This window comes from Bos grunniens, chromosome 8, assembly GCF_055505025.1.
Source record: "Bos grunniens cultivar Pamir isolate PY7600 chromosome 8, Bosgru_T2T1.0, whole genome shotgun sequence".
In the NCBI taxonomy this organism is placed as follows: Eukaryota; Metazoa; Chordata; class Mammalia; order Artiodactyla; family Bovidae; genus Bos; species Bos grunniens.
This window is the reverse complement of record NC_141172.1, coordinates 61,376,555-61,394,754: the sequence shown is the minus strand read 5'-3', so window position 1 is coordinate 61,394,754 and position 18,200 is coordinate 61,376,555. Positions and strand designations below refer to the sequence as shown.

The following is an 18,200-nucleotide window of genomic DNA, read 5'->3' as shown; positions in this document are numbered from 1 at the left end:
AGTCTTTCTTGTTATTCTTCACATTTATCACTTGTAACATTTGCTTTACAAAAGAATGCATCATGTTGGTGTACTGTGTTCCTTTTGACAAGATTTGGCCATGGGAGCAGTTTGTATATTTCTTTTGGCTCATTTCTTTGAGCTTCCCTGGTAGCCCAGCTGGTAAAGAATCCGCCTGCAATGTGGGAGACCTGGGTTGGGAAGATCCCCTGAAGAAGGGAACGGCTACCCACTCCAGTATTCTGGCCTGGAGAATTCCATGGACTGTATGGTCCATGGGGTCGCAAAGAGTCAGACATGACTGAGGGATACAAAGTGTAAGTTTGACTCATTAAAATGAGGCTCTCTAGATAGTTATTTTTTCTAAGGAAGGGAATTTGACCAGCTCAAAAATTAGAGGACAAAAGAGAAAAGTATTTATAATTAAAGGTACTGCTGCTGCTAAGTTGCTTCAGTCGTGTCTGACTCTGTGCGACCCTTCAGACGGCAGCCCACCAGGCTCTGCCGTCCCTGGGATTCTCCAGGCAAGAACACTGGAGTGGGTTGCCATTTCCTTCTCCAATGCATGAAAGTGAAAAGTGAAAGTGAAGTCGCTCAGTCGTGTCCAACTCTTAGCGACCCCATGGACTGCAGCCTACCAGGCTCCTCCGTCCATGGGATTTTCCAGGCAAGAGTACTGGAGTGGGTTGCCATTGCCTTCTCTAAATTAAAGGTACTAACACACAGCTGATGCTGAGGGATTGGGGGCAGGAGGAGAAGGGGACGACAGAGGATGAGATGGTTGGATGGCATCACTGACTCGATGGATGTGAGTCTGATTGAACTCTGGGAGTTAGTGATGGACAGGGAGGCCTGGCGTGCTGCGATTCATGGGGTCGCAAAGAGTCTGACACGACTGAGCGACTGAACTGAACTGAACACGCAGCTTGGTTGATTTTGGTTGTACCTCGTACTTTTTTTTGGTGTGTTTTCCCCTAAATGTTGGCATGGCTTACCCTCTGATTCAGGTTTCTGCTGAAATGCTTCTGCCTCAAAAAGACCTGAACTACCCTCTGAGTTCTAAAGAGTCCTTCCATCACTCTTGTCTCCTTACCTTGTTTATTTGTCTTCATAGCCCTTTCTACCATCTGACTTTTAAAAAAAAAAAAAAGCAGTTTAATTCATTTGTTTACCTCCTCTCTCTCCCCACTGGAAAGTAAGCTCTTAAGAAAGAAGAAACTTTCTCTGTTTCTTTCACTACTACATCTTCAGGGCTTAGAACAGTGCAGGGCATAGAGTTGGTGCTAAATAAATATTTCTTAGATGAACAAGTGAATGAATGGATAGTTTGGGCTACTGGGCCATGCTCATTTGCATGACTGATTTACTTCAAGTAGTAATCAAAGACTTGGACGTTGTTGTTTTTCCCTTGCTTACTTCCTAGGTGATAGCAGAAAGGAACCTACCCCACGGCTGGAGCCAACCAGATGCCTTCTTCCACTTCACCAGACCAAGGAGATGATGACCTGGAAGCCTGTGTTTTAAGGTTTTCAGACCTGGATTTGAAAGACACGAGTCTTATGAATCCCAGTAGCAGTCTCAAAGCAGAGTTAGATGTCAGTGCAAAGAAGAAATACTCATTTGCAAAGAAAAAGGTAAAATTGCCGTTGATGTTTCAGGATCATGTAGGTACAGTTAATGCAGATATGTCCAGAAATAACTCATCAAGGTTGTCCTCCAGGGAGTGGAGCACTGGTGAGACACCAGGCTGCTGCCACGCTCACGGTAAGTTCTAGTCAGGTCTGGTCACATTTGTCACTTGTAACATTTGCTTTACAAAAGAAAGACTGCATCATGTTGGGTACTGTGTCCAGTGATTAACCAGTTCTTAGTTAACCTTAGTTCAGTGCCAAGCAAAGGAGGATCATAGGAAACACCTAATTTACAGTGGATTACTTGACAGATTCTTGATAGATGGGCTCGATTCTTTTTCCCACCTGGGGTTATGGGAAGGGTCCCAGGAGCCTCAGTCATAGGAGGACAGACAGGTGTCAGGGCAGCTGCTGCCTAAGACCCTGGGTCCGGCCCAGCTTGCAGGGCTCGGTTGGCTGGGAGAAGGAACAGAGTGGCTTGGAATGCTGCAGGCCACCGAGAACTGGCTCACAGTGTGGTAGATGGATGCTGCCCTTCTGGGCCATTGATGCTTTTCTCAGGGATCACTGACTAAACCCTTCTCCTGCTGAAGCTCAAAGGAAAATGACTTGACTGAAGAAATACAGTTGAGACTTAGTTTTCTTACCTCCAGGCTTTTGTTCCTCTTGCAAAATCATCTTATATTGGCTCCACGTCAATGAAGAATAGATGTCTCTTCTTATAGCTTCTATACTCCACCCTTCTGCCTGCATCCCACACAGATTTCCTTGAAAATGAAACCCAAAGGATACAGACATTTTGTTGTTGTTATTTTGCAATAATTTCAAACCTACAGAAAAGCTGCCAGAATTCTACGGAGGATCCCCTTTGCCCAGCAGCTCCATTCATGTTTCTTCAGTTGTCTCAAATGGCTTTTATAGATCCACTCTAAGGTCACATGTTTAGTTGTTATATCTCAAAAGTCTTCAATCTGGACCACTTTTTCATTTTTTTCCCCTGAAATCATGACCGTGACTTTTTAGAAGGTGATAGTTACGTGTAGGACGTCTCTCATGATTTTTCACTCATGTTTCCTTGTGATTGGATTCAAGTTGTGGTTTTTGTTAACAAGACTGCCCCACAAGAGACACTGTGTTCATCCAGCTGCATTCAGTCAGGCAGTCACAGTGCCAATTTGTCCTGCTACTGGTGATGTTAACTTCGGGTACCCAATTAAGGAAGTGCCTTGTCAGATTTCTTTGCTTTAAAATTATTCTTTTTTCCCTTTAGTTATTCAATATTTGAGGGAAAATAGTTTGAGACTATGTAAATAGCCAAAGAATTGATACTTTTGAACTGTGGTGTTGGAGAAGACTCTTGAGGGTCCCCTGGACTGCAAGGAGATCCAACCAGTCCATTCTAAAGGAGATCAGTCCTGAGTGTTCATTGCAAGGACTGATGCTAAAGCTGAAACCCCAATACTATGGCCACTTCATGTGAAGAGTTGACTCTTTGGGAAAGATCCTGATGCTGGGAAGGATTGGGGGCAGGAGGAGAAGGGGATGACAGAGGATGAGATGGCTGGATGGCATCACCGACTCAATGGACATGAGTTTGAGTAAGCTCCAGGAGTTGGTGATGGACAGGGAGGCCTGGCATGCTGCGATTCATGGGGTCGTGAAGGGTCAGACGCAACTGAGCGACTGAACTGAACTGAAATAGCCTATTTCACAATGAACTTTCATCTACTAGTTTTAGATCCATTGGTGTTTCTTTGCTTCAGTTGACTATTACTGTGATGATTTCTAAATGGTGACTTTCTAATTGCTTCATTCCTTCTATATTTCTTACTTGGCAGTCTTCTGTAAGGAAGAGCTTTCTTTGCTCCTAGTTTATTTGTATCAGTGTGTATTCAAGAATGCCGTTTTATTCAGTGGGCGATAATCCATTATCATCATTTTTTATTTTGATTCTCAGATCATCTCAGGTTTGGCTGGGATTCCAGCTAGTATCTATGTCTTTTTGACTTACCCCATCATTCTTTGAGCATTTCCTTACTTTCTGACTTAACAAGATGTTTCAGGGTCATGTTCTTTCTCTCTCTCATTCTTGGAGTCAAACATTTCTTCAAGGAACACTGGTTCTTATGGAGGTGGAAAACCAAAACCAAGGGGCTAGATAAACTCATTTCTACTAAGGTGCTGCTTCTTTCAGGACATCTGGTGGATAGAGCTAAGAATAGATGGTGGATAGAGCTAATATCTCGGAGAAGGCCAATGGTAACCCACTCCAGTACTCTTGCCCTGAAAATCCCATGGACGGAGGAGCCTGGTAGGCTGTAGTCCATGGGGTCACAAAGAGTCGGACACTTACTGAGCGACTTCACTTTCACTTTCATGCATTGGAGAAGGAAGTGGCAACCCACTCCAGAGTTCTTGCCTGGAGAATCCCAGGGACGGCGGAGCCTGGTGGGCTGCCATCTGTGGGGTCGCACAGAGTCGGACACAACTGAAGCGACTTAGCAGCAGCAGCAGCAGCAGAGCTAATATCTATATAGATGAAAAACACATACATTTCTATATATCATACTTTTATATTTACTTTCATATCAGTATAAACCAGATGAGTTCATACTCATGGAACCTTTAGTTCCATTGCCATATCACAGGTTTATTCTCTCCCCTTATATTTATAACTTCCCTGTATGATGATGTTTCATAGCAAACCCAGCTATCTTCAGTCCCAGTGTGTATACTTAATTGCTTATTCCCCTGTATGCAGTCAGTCTTCCCACTCTTTCAAGCTGCCTCTTCCATCAAGGCCTGCCTTCCCCACACAGGCCTCACCTGCTCTTAGCTACCTTCCTAGCTTTGGCCTGCCTCTCTCTCCGGAGCGGACCCCACATGGGCCCTGACTGCTGCTGGATCCTCAATGCCTTGTTCAGAAGGCCCTAAGAGACCAGTGGCAGGCCACATTCACACTGGGCTTCCCACCTCACTCAGGCCTGTCTGAGGACTTTTGATGAAGGAAAAAGGGAGGAAAGAAGGAAAAAAAATTCAGATTATATACTGCATTTTTTTAACGATCATGACTTCTTGAGGCCTCGATGCTAATGAGGCCTTGGATGCAATACCTTACATTTATATATAAACTAATAGTCATAGTAATTATTGATGTACAATAATTGTCAACTGAAATAATTGTGTAATGCTTTTTACAAGCCTGTTCCTTGTAAAAAGTGTTCTTCTTTTCTTCTAAGTGTTTCCTTCTTAGTAGCCTCAATTAGAGAACAAGATTTGAAGTTCTAAGTATAATACAAAGAAGCACTCAAGTTGACATACTGCTCTTTTTATTGGCCTATACAGAATGATCAACTGCACGAGAGGCTAAAAAGTGCCCTCCAGTGTAATTTCAGACTACCCTATCCTGCTTCAGTCTGGGACAATCCAGATATGGTTGTGTACAGATTGAGGAAGATCTAAAAATGATGCTCCATATTTATAATTATTATTCTTCAGAGTGCCCAATTTTGGATGCTTTACAGTAGTCTTCAGATGCATTAAGAAAATTGTTTAAATGTTACATTAATATAAATTGTTATTTATATATTTTGAACAATTTTAAACTATATATATAAGTACTATGTGTGTATGTATATATATATATAATGTAAAAATATTAATACCTTTCTTTCTAGAAACCAAGAGGGAAAATATCTTGAAAGACTGATAATCATAGATGCCATAAACCGTACCATAATGTATAAACTTCAATTCTGACATCAAAAAAACACCATAAACAAAGTTGAAAAACAAATGACAAGTAGAGAAACAAATTTGAATAACTATGATCAATGAAAGGTCACTAAAACTACTTACAAATCAATAAGATAAATGCCACAGTAGAAAAATAGGCAACAGGTATGAAGAGGCAAACTAGAACATAGAATCAATATGAAAAAATATTCAACCTTACTGCTAATCAAAGATTGGAAAATAAAAACAGGGTATTTGCTTTTTATTTGGGTCAAAATTGAAAATACTGACTACAAAAAATTTAATACTGATAAAATGCTGTGAATAAAATGGAATCCTCATGCATTGCTGCTGAATGCATAAATTGGTAATGATTTTTCAGGTAGTCACTACTCAATCACAGTTTAATATTTGCTTCTTCACCTCCAAAATTTTCTTCTAAATATTTATTCTAAAAAAAAAAAAAATTTATTCTATGTAGATGGTTAAAGAAGTATACAAAGATATGCTGACATGCTCCTTCACCATTGCTTATAATTGCAAATATTGGAAACCAAAAAAGCTCATTCATTTAGAATTGGTTAAAAGAATTATGGTACATCTATAATTTTCTATTGTGTTTAATTTTTTTTAACAATTTGCCTAAATCCTCTTTATAATAACAATAAAGTTATCTTCCAAAAACCAAATCAAAACATTTGGTACATTTCTTTCCATGCTTTTCAATATACTTTAAAAAATTTATTTATTTGGCTGCATTGGGTCTTAGTTGGGACATGCGGGATTTTCATTGTGGCTTGTGGCTCTAGAGCACACAGGCTCAGTGGACTCAGTTATCCCATGGCCCATGGGACCTTAGTACCTGGACCAAGGATCAGACCAGGGTTCCCTACACTGGAAGGTGGATTCTCAATCACTGGATCACCAGGAAGTCCCTCAATGTACTTTTTTATGTAATTGAGATTACATGATATAAGGACATTTTATTCAATTTTTTCCATTTAACATTATACCATAAATATTTTCCCATGTAGTTTGAAACTAGCTACTTAATATTCCATAGTAAGTATATTCCATAATTTCTTTGACCATTTCCTTTTTGGAGGAAGTTCAGTCTCAAGAAGTTCTGCAGAATTGTAGGACCTAAAACGAGAAACCCCTATGGAAAAAATTTCACTGAGACTTTCATTCTAACCTAAAACCTAAGGTTATTTACTAGTGACATATTTGAAATGTAATTGCAGGCATTTTCCCTTTTCGTTAAAACTAAAGAAGTTCCAGCACCTCCTTGTGAATGTAAAGAAAAATGGTGGAAATGCTGTCAGCAACTATTTACAGACCCAACCAGCATACACAGACACGTGGCAACACAACATGCTAATGAGATTTGCCATGAGACCGCTTCTGTTTTAAAGCAGCTGGCTGTGACATCGAGCACCTCCAAGAGTCTTGAGTCTACAGACAAAAGGAACCCTTTCAAAGAGGACCTTACCCGTAACCAAGAAGTGTCTACTTGGCTCCCTGATATAAGCTGCTTTAACCCTGATGAGCTGATAAGGTAAGGATTTCATTCTGTACCTTTTGTTTCATTGAAAAATGTTTTTCCAGTTGGAATGAGATACCACCTATCCACTAAAATGGCAGATCCTTAAGGCACAGAATTTCTCTACTGCCTAAGCTAGGCCGATAAACGTTGTGTGTGTAATAGAAGACCACAGCCTATGCAGTAGCGTATACCCATGCAGCTAGCAGTGCACTCTAGGTATCTTGGAAGGCATCCCATGTCTTTACTTCTCTCAGGAGAGGTAAAGAACAGAAAATGTTATTTCCAAAGAGAAGCCGGAAGGCCCAGAGATGGTCATGATTCCTCAACCCTGATGTGTCAGCTTAGAAAGGGGTTTTTATTACCAGATGTGTTTTTCGGAGCTGAATATGTTTTAGAAAGTAAGTTAACTTTTAGAACTAATGCATAGGGTTAGAAGTTTAGATCTGCCTTTGAAAACCTCACCGCATCATAATATTATGTTAATTGTAGAGGACAGATTTAAGGAATCTTTAAGGAATTCCTAAACTACTCAGTGAATAGAAGATGCCCACATTTGATACACTTTTGTCACTGGTCTTAATACCAGTTCCTTTTGCTTATCAGAAAGAAGAGAAAGAGAACTACACTTGGAGTTAGACTTGAGCCAGTCACTAAATTCTTCATACCTTTACATCCTTACCTCTAAAACTGGTAATAATGCCTGCTCTGACTACCTCACAGAATTGCTCTAAGAATTACATAAAATGATGATGGTAAGAGCTCACGTGAACTGTAAAGTGATACAAATGTGGTCTCTTCATTTCTGTATGGACCTGCTTTTTAGTTAGAAAAACAAAGAAAAAGGATACACAAAACATTTAGCAGATGGTGTAAGACAAGCTATGCAGTTATCACTTAAAATTGTGTGGCTCAGACGATAATTTGTTATAGGAATTTAGAGAGAGGAAAACAGATACACTAATAGACAAGCAGGTGTTAGAGGAGACTAGGCCCTGCAATAAGAGGGCATTGATGAGAGAGTCAGAGAGTTCAGAGCTGGATGGGACCTGAATTACCATCTATGACAGCATTCTCTAAAATATCTCTACAGCACTAGCTCTGGAGGGTGCTCTCAGGTATTGAAAAGAGGTGCTAAAGACAATTAAATTGGGGAGACATTAGGTTAAAATGTTCTTTTTTTGCAGAGCTTCCCAGAGCCTTCAATATATGAGGGGCTTTCACTGTGACTTTCAAAGAGGGAGATACTGTCTGCAGGATTTCTCAGACAGGTGATTTCATGGAACAGCTTCAGAGCACACTTTGAGAAAGGCAGTTTATGTCAGTCCTCTGGGTTTACAGTTGAGGAAATCAGGGCTCAGGGATAAGACACCCACCCAGGGCCCATGACTAGTTAAAGTCAGCATAGTGCAGTGGGAAGAGTATGGATTCTAGTGTCAGAAGACTGGTGTTCCAGTCCTGACTGTCACTTTGCGTCTATTTCATGTCGGATGAACTGGGCTCAGTTCACTGAGCTATAAAATGGTGATGATAATAACCTGTCTCATGGGTAAGAGGATTATATGAAAAAATGAAAGTGAAACCTTTTTGTACAGAGAGAGATTCAAAACAGATACTGCCTTTTCGTAGAGTATAAGCCAGAATGGACTCAAATTTAAAAAGGGGTTATTAATATCTGTTTCATGGATATGATGATTAAACAAGGAAATCAAAGTAAGCTCACTTCTTAGAAAGGAAGGAGTTTGGTGCAGGTATTGTCTTCTTTAGAGCAAATACAGACCAGAGTTGCTTCTCAATACAGGAGGAGAATGATAGTTAGGAGCCAGGGCAGGCATGAGTAGCTCCATTAGGCCTTCCCTCTTGACTCTGCCTGAATCTACTTTCTGAATTGTAGCCTCTTCATGCCAGTGACTCATTTGCTCTTTTCCCATGGTTTTCTTTTTATAGTGGCCAGGGCAACAATGAAGGGGAGGTGCTACTTTATTACTGCTACTGTGACCTGAAGGATCCCGACTGGGTCTGTGCCTGGCAAACAGCTCTGTGTCAGCACCTGCACCTCACGGGCAAGGTAACACTTTCTCCCTTATCACTTATCCTTCACAGGGCTTATCTTGCCTCCACCTTGGTTTGCTTGTTACAAAAAGGATTCACCAGTTGGGTTCTTAGAAATTAGCGAAATCCTGCTAAGCATTTAAATAGAATACTAAATAGCTATTAATGATGTTTTCTGTTGGTGGGAATGTAAGCTGGTACAGCCACTGTGGAAAACAGTGTGGAAAGTCTTCATAAAACTAAAAATAGAATTACCATATGATCTAGCAGTCCCATTCCTTACAATAATATATATCCAGACAAAACTAATCCAAAAAGATACATGCACCCTTGCAATCATAGCAGCACTACTCACAATAGCCATGAACAGATGAATGGATAAAGACGTGGTACATATACATATACTGAGATATTACTCAGACATTAAAAAAAGAATGAAATAATGCTATTTGCAGCAACATGGATACAACTAGAAATTATTACAGTGAAGTCAGACAAATACTGTGTGATATCACTTACATGTGGAATATAAAATATGATATAAATGAACCTATCTATGAAACAGACTCATGGACATAGAGAACCTCTTCCCAAGGGGGAAGAGGTTGGGGGGGGATGGAGTGAGAGACTGGGGTTAGCAGATGTAAGCTATTATACGTGGAATGGATAAATAACCGAGTCCTACAGTATAGCACAGAGAACTACAACCAGTATCCTATGATAAACCATAATGGAAAAGAATATTAAATATATATATATATAACTGAATCACTCTGCTGTACAGTAGAAATAAGTGCAACATTGTAAATCAACTACACTTCAGTTAACAAGAAAAGTGTTTTATAAGACTATATAAAGGCATAGACCAAGGATTAGCAAACTTCAGAGCCACATAGCAAATATTTCAGACTTTGCACAAAACGACTCAACCTTGGCATTTTAATATGAAAACAACCATAGACAATATGTAAAAGAATGGGTATGGTCAGGGGTTTCCCTGGTGACTCAGTAAAGAATCTGCCTACAATGTGGGAGACCTGGGTTCAATCTCTGGATTGGGAAGATAACTGGAGAAGGAAATGGCAACCCACTCCAGCATTCTTGCCTAGAGAATCCCAGGGACAGAAGAGCCTGGTGGCCTATAGTCCATGGGGTAACAGAGTCAGACACAACTGAGTGACTGAGCACAGCACATGTTCCAGTAAAACTGTAAAAGTAGGCATTATATTCTGATTCTTTGCCTGATAGCTCAATTCGTAAAGAATCTGCCTGCAATGCAGGAGACCCTGGTTCGATTCCTGGGTTGGGAAGATCCCCTGGAAAAGGGAAAGGCTACCCACTCCAGTATTCTGGCCTGAAGAATTCCATGGACTGTATAGTCCATGGGGTCCCAAGAAGTCGGACACGACTGAGCGACTTTCACTTCACTTCAACTGGAAAAATGTTTTATAGAACTGTACATACAGGTGTGATACCAAGATACTTCTTAATTTTACTAGAACATATCAATCCTTTGGAGAAGGCAATGGCACGCCACTCCAGTACTCTTGCTTGGAAAATCCCATGGACAGAGGAGCCTGATGGGCTGCAGTCCATGGGGTCACGAAGAGTCGGACACGACTGAGCGACTTCGCTTTCACTTTTCACTTTCATGCAATGGAGAAGGAAATGGCAACCCACTCCAGTGTTCTTGCCTGGAGAATCCCGGGGACGGGGGAGCCCGGTGGGCTGCCATCTCTGGGGTCGCACAGAGTCAGACACGACTGAAGTGACTTAGCGGCGGTCAGTCCTTTACTGTTTTATGGTTTTGTTTCCTTTCTCTCTTGAATTCAAGAGGACAGGAACTTCGTCTTAACTGATTGATGTACTGTCAGTGCTAGAACAGGGCCTCGAATATAGCAGACAGTAAATATTTGGAGAGAGTTGAATAAGAAATGAATGTTTGTAACAAAACCACAAGCATGTGTGTAAAAAGATGACAAGTAGTAAATATCAAAATGTTTGTCATGATTATCTCTACGTGATAGGATAATTGATAATTGCATAATTTGCATAATTACATATATATATGTATTCCTTCTGGTTATGACACTAACCTTTCCTACACTTGTCCCAGGTTTTTATTCCTTGAGGCAATCACTTGATCAGTGATATTTTTCACACCCATGTTTTCTTGCAGATAGTGACTGAAAGTTGCATTTACCTCATCAGTTCATCACCAAGTCCTGACATTTCTGCCTCTAACATATCCTTTGATCCTCCGTTTCCACCTCCTTAGACCTAACCCCACCCTCTCTTACCTCATTCATTTCAGTAGCTTCCAGACTACTCTCCATTCTTCCATCTTTGCCCCCATTAAATCATTTTCTACACAGCAGCCAGAATGATTTTAAAAAGTAAATGAAATCCTCTCCCTCCCTCCTCACAATCTTTCAGTGTCTATGCAATGTATTTAGAGTAAAACCCAGATCCTTAACGTGCCCTTAAGTTTCCTGCATACTTTGGCCACTTCCACCTTTTCTACTTATCTGATGCCATTCTTTACTCATTGCTGCTGCTGCTGCTAAGTTGCTTCAGTCGTATCCGACTCTGTGCGACCCCATAGACAGCAGCCGACCAGGCTCCTCCGTCGCTGGGATTCTCCAGGCAAGAACACTGGAATGGATTGCCATTTCCTTCTCCAACGCATGCATGCATGCTAAGTCGCTTCAGTCGTGTCCGACTCTGCGACCCTATGGACAGCAGCCCACCAGGCTCCTCTGTCCACAGGATTCTCCAGGCAAGAATACTGGAGTGGGTTGCCATTTCCTTCTCCCTTTACTCATTATACTCCAGCAAAATAGCCTTTCAGTTTCTTGGAGCCCACAAATTTCATTTGGTGCCTTTGGGCCTTTTTACAAGAATACTTTCTTCAAGGAACTTTCCCACACCCACTCATTTCTCCTAATTTTTACTCAGTCTCCACTTCTCAGTTTTAATGATACTTCATCAAAGACATCTTTCCAGACCTTTAATCTAAATTCAGTTTTCCAGATATACTATTTCACTGCATCTTGTAGTTATTTTTCATAGCACTTGTCAGTTTGTGACTTTTATCTTAATATCTGTGACCTTCCTTAGTTTGTAAGTTCCCAAAGGGCAAAACTATGTATTTTTTAATCACTATGTCTGCAATTCCTGGCAAAATTGCTGATGCATTGTGGAAAAAAAAGAACATTTGTGGCTTATATACATATATCATCATCTGTATTTAGAGAACACCTTGAAAGATGGAACGGAAACCTGAGTGCACAAACAGGCAATCAATCTCGCTGTAGTTTGGGGCAAGGTGAACTGGCAGTGAGGGTCTCTGCCCACAAGGTGGCAGCACCTGCCTGGTTCTTAGGTTTAAATTCTAAGGCTTCAGGGATACATGCTAAGTTCTCAAGTTTCGTGCTGGTAGGAGATTTGGAAGAATGTTGGCATTTGTAGGGAAAGGGGAGAACTTGAAAATTCTAGAATTATGGAAAGAAGCTTCTGACCCCTTGCTATATACTTCTTACTGCCTCAAGAAATTTGAGCAGATGCATTAGAGGCTTTAGAAAGGAAAATTGTAAGAGGTGGACCCCAAAAGATCTGGTATTGAATCCCAGATCTACCACCCCCAACTCTGTGCCCTTGGGTAAATTACTTGATTTCTCTTAAATTACTTGATTTCTCTAAGCTTCTGTTTCCTTTTCTGTCAAGTGGGAATTATGATATCTACCTTTCAGGATTATAATATAAAGACAGGAACTTTATAATATAAAGGTGCTCATTAAATGTTAACTGTTGCTCTTCATCTGTGAGGTATAAGGCTTTCCTCACCTAGCAGCTACTTTGAAGGGTTCAGTTGAGGAATCCTTCAACAGGAGTTGAAAGTCTAATGCATGGGTTTTAGAGGTTGCCCACCTCAGTATTCAGGGAGTGCACATACTTATATTTTATTTGGGTTCTGGGATTAAAATAACATAGGAAAGAGTCTTCTGGCTTACCCAAAAGACAGTTACACAGAAGTCTGTACCTCTTCCTCATATTTGCCCCTGTCAGAGACAGTGTTAGGGTAGATTTTTGGTTAATGCTGGCTCAGCTCTATTTTTCTATGTTGTCCCTTAAAAAAAAGAGTTGGTAACAGGTGCAGTAGCCTGTACAGCAGAGATGGCATATGCTTCCTGCTTCCCTCTGTCAGCCCAGATCAGGTGGAGCCTGGATGTGACTCAGAATCATGGAACTCTGGAGAGCTACTGCTAATGAGTAGGCCCTGGCTTGTGAAATGAATCCCATTTCTATCCATGCTCTAAAGAATTGAGCCAAGTGAGGCAACAAACAAGTACCCCCTCTAGGCCCTAATAAAAGGGGAGCCTTTAAAAGTTTTCAAATTCTAATGCACTGGTAGGTATCATTGTTGTAATTGTTATATAAGTAACAATGTAATAACACAGAACTTTGCTCTAAGCTACTTCTCTTTCCAGAGAATACCATGATACACAGTGTTGCACTTTCGAAGTTTAGAAAGCTAGCTCTTCTAAAGATGATCCATCTTAAACTTACCGTAAGGGTTTTGTGGTACCAGAACAAGTAACTTTGCAGGTCCCCCCAGAGCATTGCCTCTTAGGGTAGGGGCCTTAATCCAGGCTTTAATGTCCCCCAACCAGTGAAGCATTTCAAAGAGAACAGAGGGTTTGAGAAGCCAGAAAGCCTCAGGTTTGGATTCTCACTCATTTGCTCAGCAAATACATATCAAATGTCTACTGTGGGCAGGTACTACTCTAGACACCTAGTATGCAACCAAGAACAAAACAGACACAAGCTCCTCCCAGTGGGTGGGTTTGCCGTGGTGGGCTTACCTGCCCCCGCCCCCCACCCCACCAACCATGCAGAGGGTGCTCGTGTGCATTCCCGGCCCTCAGATGAGCTCTGTGCTTTAGGACTTGAGGAATATCTCCTCTGCAGCTTTTCATTATTGCTTCTTTTTCATCTCTCTTATCAAGATGAAGAAATTGAGGTTCAGAAAAGAGAATTTTCTCAGGGCCACTTGGCAAGTTAAGTGGCAAAGGTGCATCCTGATTCTGGATCTGCTGCCCTGAATTTAGGTTAAGCTTTGGCCACAGGACAGCTGGAACATCATAGCAAATGGGGCTTTCCAGTTGTTTTATCCATTTTATTCTCTGGTTCAGCATATGTTAACTGAGCACCTCAGCTGAGCTATGGGCGGTGCCATTTCAGAAAACTACAGGCATCTTTGTGTGGCAACACTCTGGTGTTCATAGCAGAGTTTCTGCTTTTCCTGTTAAGTTCACCAATACACATGAACCTGTTCTGCCCTGCAAAAATCCAAACTGAGCTACAAATATGGACTTCCCCGTGGCTCAGTGGTAAATAGTCTGCCTACCAATGCAGGAGACTCAGGTTCGGTCCCAGGGTTGGGACGATCCCTTGGAGGAGGGCTTGGCAGCCCACTCCAGTATTCTTGCCTGGGAAATCCCATGGACGGAGGAGCCTGGCAGGTCACGGGGTCACAAAGAGTCAGACACAACTTGCCAACCAAAACAAAGAGAAACTTGGACGGCTGCATTCCCTTTTTCACTGTTTTATGTCTCAGGTTCGAATTGCTACGGAAGGAATCAATGGGACTGTTGGTGGAAGCAGACTGGCCACCAGACTCTATGTCAGTGTCATGCTTTCCTGCCCACTGTTTAAGGATTACCTGTGTAAGGATGATTTTAAGGTAAGAGAGATTGAAAATAAAATGGATTGAGAGCCATTTGCTTCTGCTTCAGTGCCTCTTCTCACTCCAGGCTATGGAGATCACCATAAAGAAGTAAGCCGTGCTGGACAGAATACCACTTCCCCTCTAGGTCTTGAGGCAGCTCAGTAGAAAGAGTATGCTCCTTCCAATCCATCTTCCAAGCTGCCACCATGTGATCATGGGCCTTTTTATATAGACTAAGGACATTGCAGCTTACACACACTAAACTCAAACTTAGCCATAATTGCTCACCTGAGAGACCACCTGTTTCAGGGGATCTCTGCATGTTTAGTAAACCTGGTGGGATCAGATCAGCACTCATACCACAGCGGGACTGAAGCTCTTGCTCTCTGAAGGAGACTTTATGTCAGAGTGACTTTATGCTTTCGTGTCATGGGTTACAGAGGTGGTGGGAAATACCTTGCTAGTAAGTGTTAGTGTTGGTGATGATGATATGAAAAGAAAAGGTTGTGACTCCTGAACAAAAGCTTGGATGCAATCTTACATATAGAAATTGCTTGGTGGTGTTTCAGTTTTATAGTTAAATGCTTATTGCTATAGAAACACCTTTTCAATTTGACATTTCTACACATGGTAGATACGCAATAAAGTGCCAAATATAAGATTACATCTGTTGTGTAATAATAGGGTAGCTGAAGTATTAAGAAACCTCAAATTAGGAACAGCTCTTTCAGTGGGAGAAGGAACTTAGAGCATAGAATGTTCCAGATAATTCAACTTAATAAATATATTATACCTGGAGATGGGCAAGAAAGACTATATTCTGTTTTGTTTCTCATTGGCTAGACCAGCAAAGGAGGAGCTTGCTGTTTTCCAGAATTGCGTGTTGGTGTGTTTGAAGAAATTGTGCCCATGGGGATCAGTCCCAATAAGATCTCCTATAAGAAGCCTGGTATGCTTGCTTTAAGAAGAAACATTTTCCTTTTCTTCATAGGGACAGATTTTAATATAGAGACAAATGTGAAAGCTAGACATTCTGATCAGCGAGGGCTGTGATGAATTCTCTCTTCAGAATAGCCGTGGGGTGGCGGACACTCATGTTACCTGGTGCTCACGTTGGCTCTTCTCTTTGGTGCTCTGGTGATGGGAGACTCGCTGCTTAGAATGACCCGGCTTAGTTATTCTTCTTGGTGATGGTTTGGAAAGAAGTTGTTTTCTCTTTCCAAAGATAGCAATTTGGGAAGAGTATAATTATTACTTGTAAATAGTTCATCAAATGGATAAGACATACAGACTTTTCGCTACAGAAAGCAAGCAGCTTTCAATACGAAAGCAGTCTGTTTGCAAGTGCTCTAGAATGTTCTTTTCCCCCTCACTCATGGGTATCACAGGTGGTTGAAAGACATTTGTTTGGCTGGGGTTTTTGGTTTTGTTTTACTTTTTACTATGAAAAATTTCAAACATTTTAAAAAGTAGAAAAAATATTATAGTGAATGCCCGTGTTCCTATCCTGCAGCTTCAACAATTACAGATTCAAGGCCAACTTTGATCAATCCCCACTCCCTTCCCCCAACCTAAATTACTTAGAAAACAATCCTGCTGTCATGTCATTTCATTCCTATTTTAGTAGATATTGCTAAAAAATAAAGGATTTTTAAAAAATAAATAATTATAAAACAGTCTTATCCAAAACATTTTAATAGTAATTACTTAATATTATTGAATATTCAGCCAGGGCTTAAAATTCCCAGTTATCTCATAATTTTTAAAGTTTGTTTATATCTGGATTCAAGTAAGGTCTACTCGTTGTGACTGAGCCTTTTAAGTGCTTTTTAACCTAGAGCCTCCATCTTTTATTTTCCCATGCAGTTTATTTTTTGAAGGAATTAGAAAATTTTGCTTGTACTATTTCCCACAGTCAGGATAATGCTGACTGCATCTCCGTGTAATGTTCCTCTGTCTTTCCTGTGAATTCTAGTCACATTTATGGTAGTGCTGTCTAGCAGGAATATTACGTGTGCCACGATGGAATTTTACATTTCCAGTAGCCACATTTAAAAAGTAAAAGGAAACAAGTGAAATTAATTTCACTAATACCATTTATTTAATGCAGTGTAGCCAAAATATTATTTCAACTTGTATTCAATGTAAAAAATTATTAATAAGATATTTTAGGGGCTTCCCTGGTAGCTTAGTGGTAACGAATCCGCCTTGCCAACGCAGGAGATACGAGCGTCCCACCTGGCTGCAGAGCAGCTAAGCACAACTACTGAGCCTGTGCTCTACAGCCAGGGAACTGCAACTACTGAGCCCACGTGCCACAACTGCTGAGGCCGGCGTGCCCTAGAGCCTGTGCTCTGCAGCAACAGAAACCACCACGCGAAGCCTGACACCGCAGCTAGAGAGCAGCCACTGCTCACCACAACTAGAGCAAAGCCCACGCGGCAACACAGACCAGTACTGCCAAAAATAAATACTAATTATAACAACAACAACAAAGAGAGATGTTACTTTTTCTTTTTTGTATACTAAATCCTTGAAATTCCACGTGTCACCCTTATTACAGCACATCTCAAACCACGTTTCCAGTGCCCGTTAGCCACGCTGGCTAGTGGCTGCCATATTAGACAGCTCACATCTAGAGACCTGATCAGATTCAGGTTTGATTACCATTTTTCTTTTCTTTCCTTTTTTCCCCCAAGTCTACTTCATAGGTAGTACTGTCTCCTTTCATCAGGAAACAGAAAGGTCTGGCTGGCTCTATGTTCATTTTTTAGTATGTAAATATTTAAAAGGGATAAGAGTTAAACCAGAGGGAAATGGGAGTAAGATACAAGCATCTGGGGAAGGAGACTCATGTATGAGAACAGAAGGCCCCAAAGGGCCGTGTCTGCTTAGTGTCCTTACCTTGGCAGGAGACCTCGTCGGCATTACAGGACCTCGCCGTGGAGGTGAGGGGAGAATGGGCTCCATGTAGTGCTGTGCTGCCTTCATTTGAGCTGCATTGTTTGAAGGCACTTCTTCTAAGCAGGTCTATGTGAGTCACTGTCTGATCAGGCCTCCACAGGGCCAGGAGAGCAGCCACAGTAATAGCAGCAGCCGGAACAGGTTGGGTTCCCTGCAGCTCCCTGTAAGGGGAAGGCTCAGCAGATTTCCATGCTTGTCATCACAGTTTTGAACCTCCCTTTCCACCCCACTGTTTTGGTGACTGTGTAATTATGTGACATCACATATAAAATCCAGCCCTGTTACATTCTCCATGCAGTCCTCAGATGGGCAGGCAGGAATCTAGATTCTTTGGTCATGCTCTGGGTCTCTAACCCCATCTGGTACCCAGCAGCTTCAGGGGGCTGTTGGGATCCATCACTGCATGGTGCTGTCAGGATCGATCATGAGTGGTAACTGACGCACCAGAGCCCCCACCTATGAGGTGTGGTTGCTCCCCTGTCAGATTCACCAAAAGTTCTTCACAAGCTACTGAGATGTCTGGACCCCTAAAGGTATAGGAATA

The 18,200-nt window shown here is 41.5% G+C and overlaps 1 protein-coding gene and 1 long non-coding RNA gene across 16 annotated transcripts in view; one reads left to right on the top strand and one right to left on the bottom strand.

Moving 5' to 3' along the window:
• TSTD2 (thiosulfate sulfurtransferase like domain containing 2) overlaps positions 1–18,200 on the top strand; it is a 29,157-nt gene that overhangs the window by 4,338 nt on the left and 6,619 nt on the right. For 2 of the 15 annotated variants that reach the window (XM_086415994.1, XM_086415993.1), the window contains exons 2-7: positions 1,424–1,634; positions 1,721–1,764; positions 6,639–6,924; positions 8,857–8,977; positions 14,582–14,707; positions 15,536–15,641. In XM_086415994.1, the coding sequence (XP_086272120.1) occupies positions 1,594–1,634; positions 1,721–1,764; positions 6,639–6,924; positions 8,857–8,977; positions 14,582–14,707; positions 15,536–15,641 (724 nt within the window). In that variant the 5' untranslated portion in view covers positions 1,424–1,593. Of the gene's footprint in view, positions 1–1,423; positions 1,635–1,720; positions 1,765–6,610; positions 6,925–8,856; positions 8,978–14,581; positions 14,708–15,535; positions 15,642–16,912; positions 17,189–18,200 lie in introns of those variants that run through there. The other 13 variants (XM_086416000.1, XM_086415999.1, XM_086415998.1 and 10 more) reach the window with 8 other exon arrangements.
• On the bottom strand, positions 2,272–17,817 carry LOC147367209 (uncharacterized). The gene is made up of 3 exons (XR_015169937.1): positions 17,597–17,817; positions 3,985–4,160; positions 2,272–2,398 (listed from the first exon to the last, which is right to left on the bottom strand). It is a non-coding gene; the product is annotated as an uncharacterized LOC147367209 (long non-coding RNA).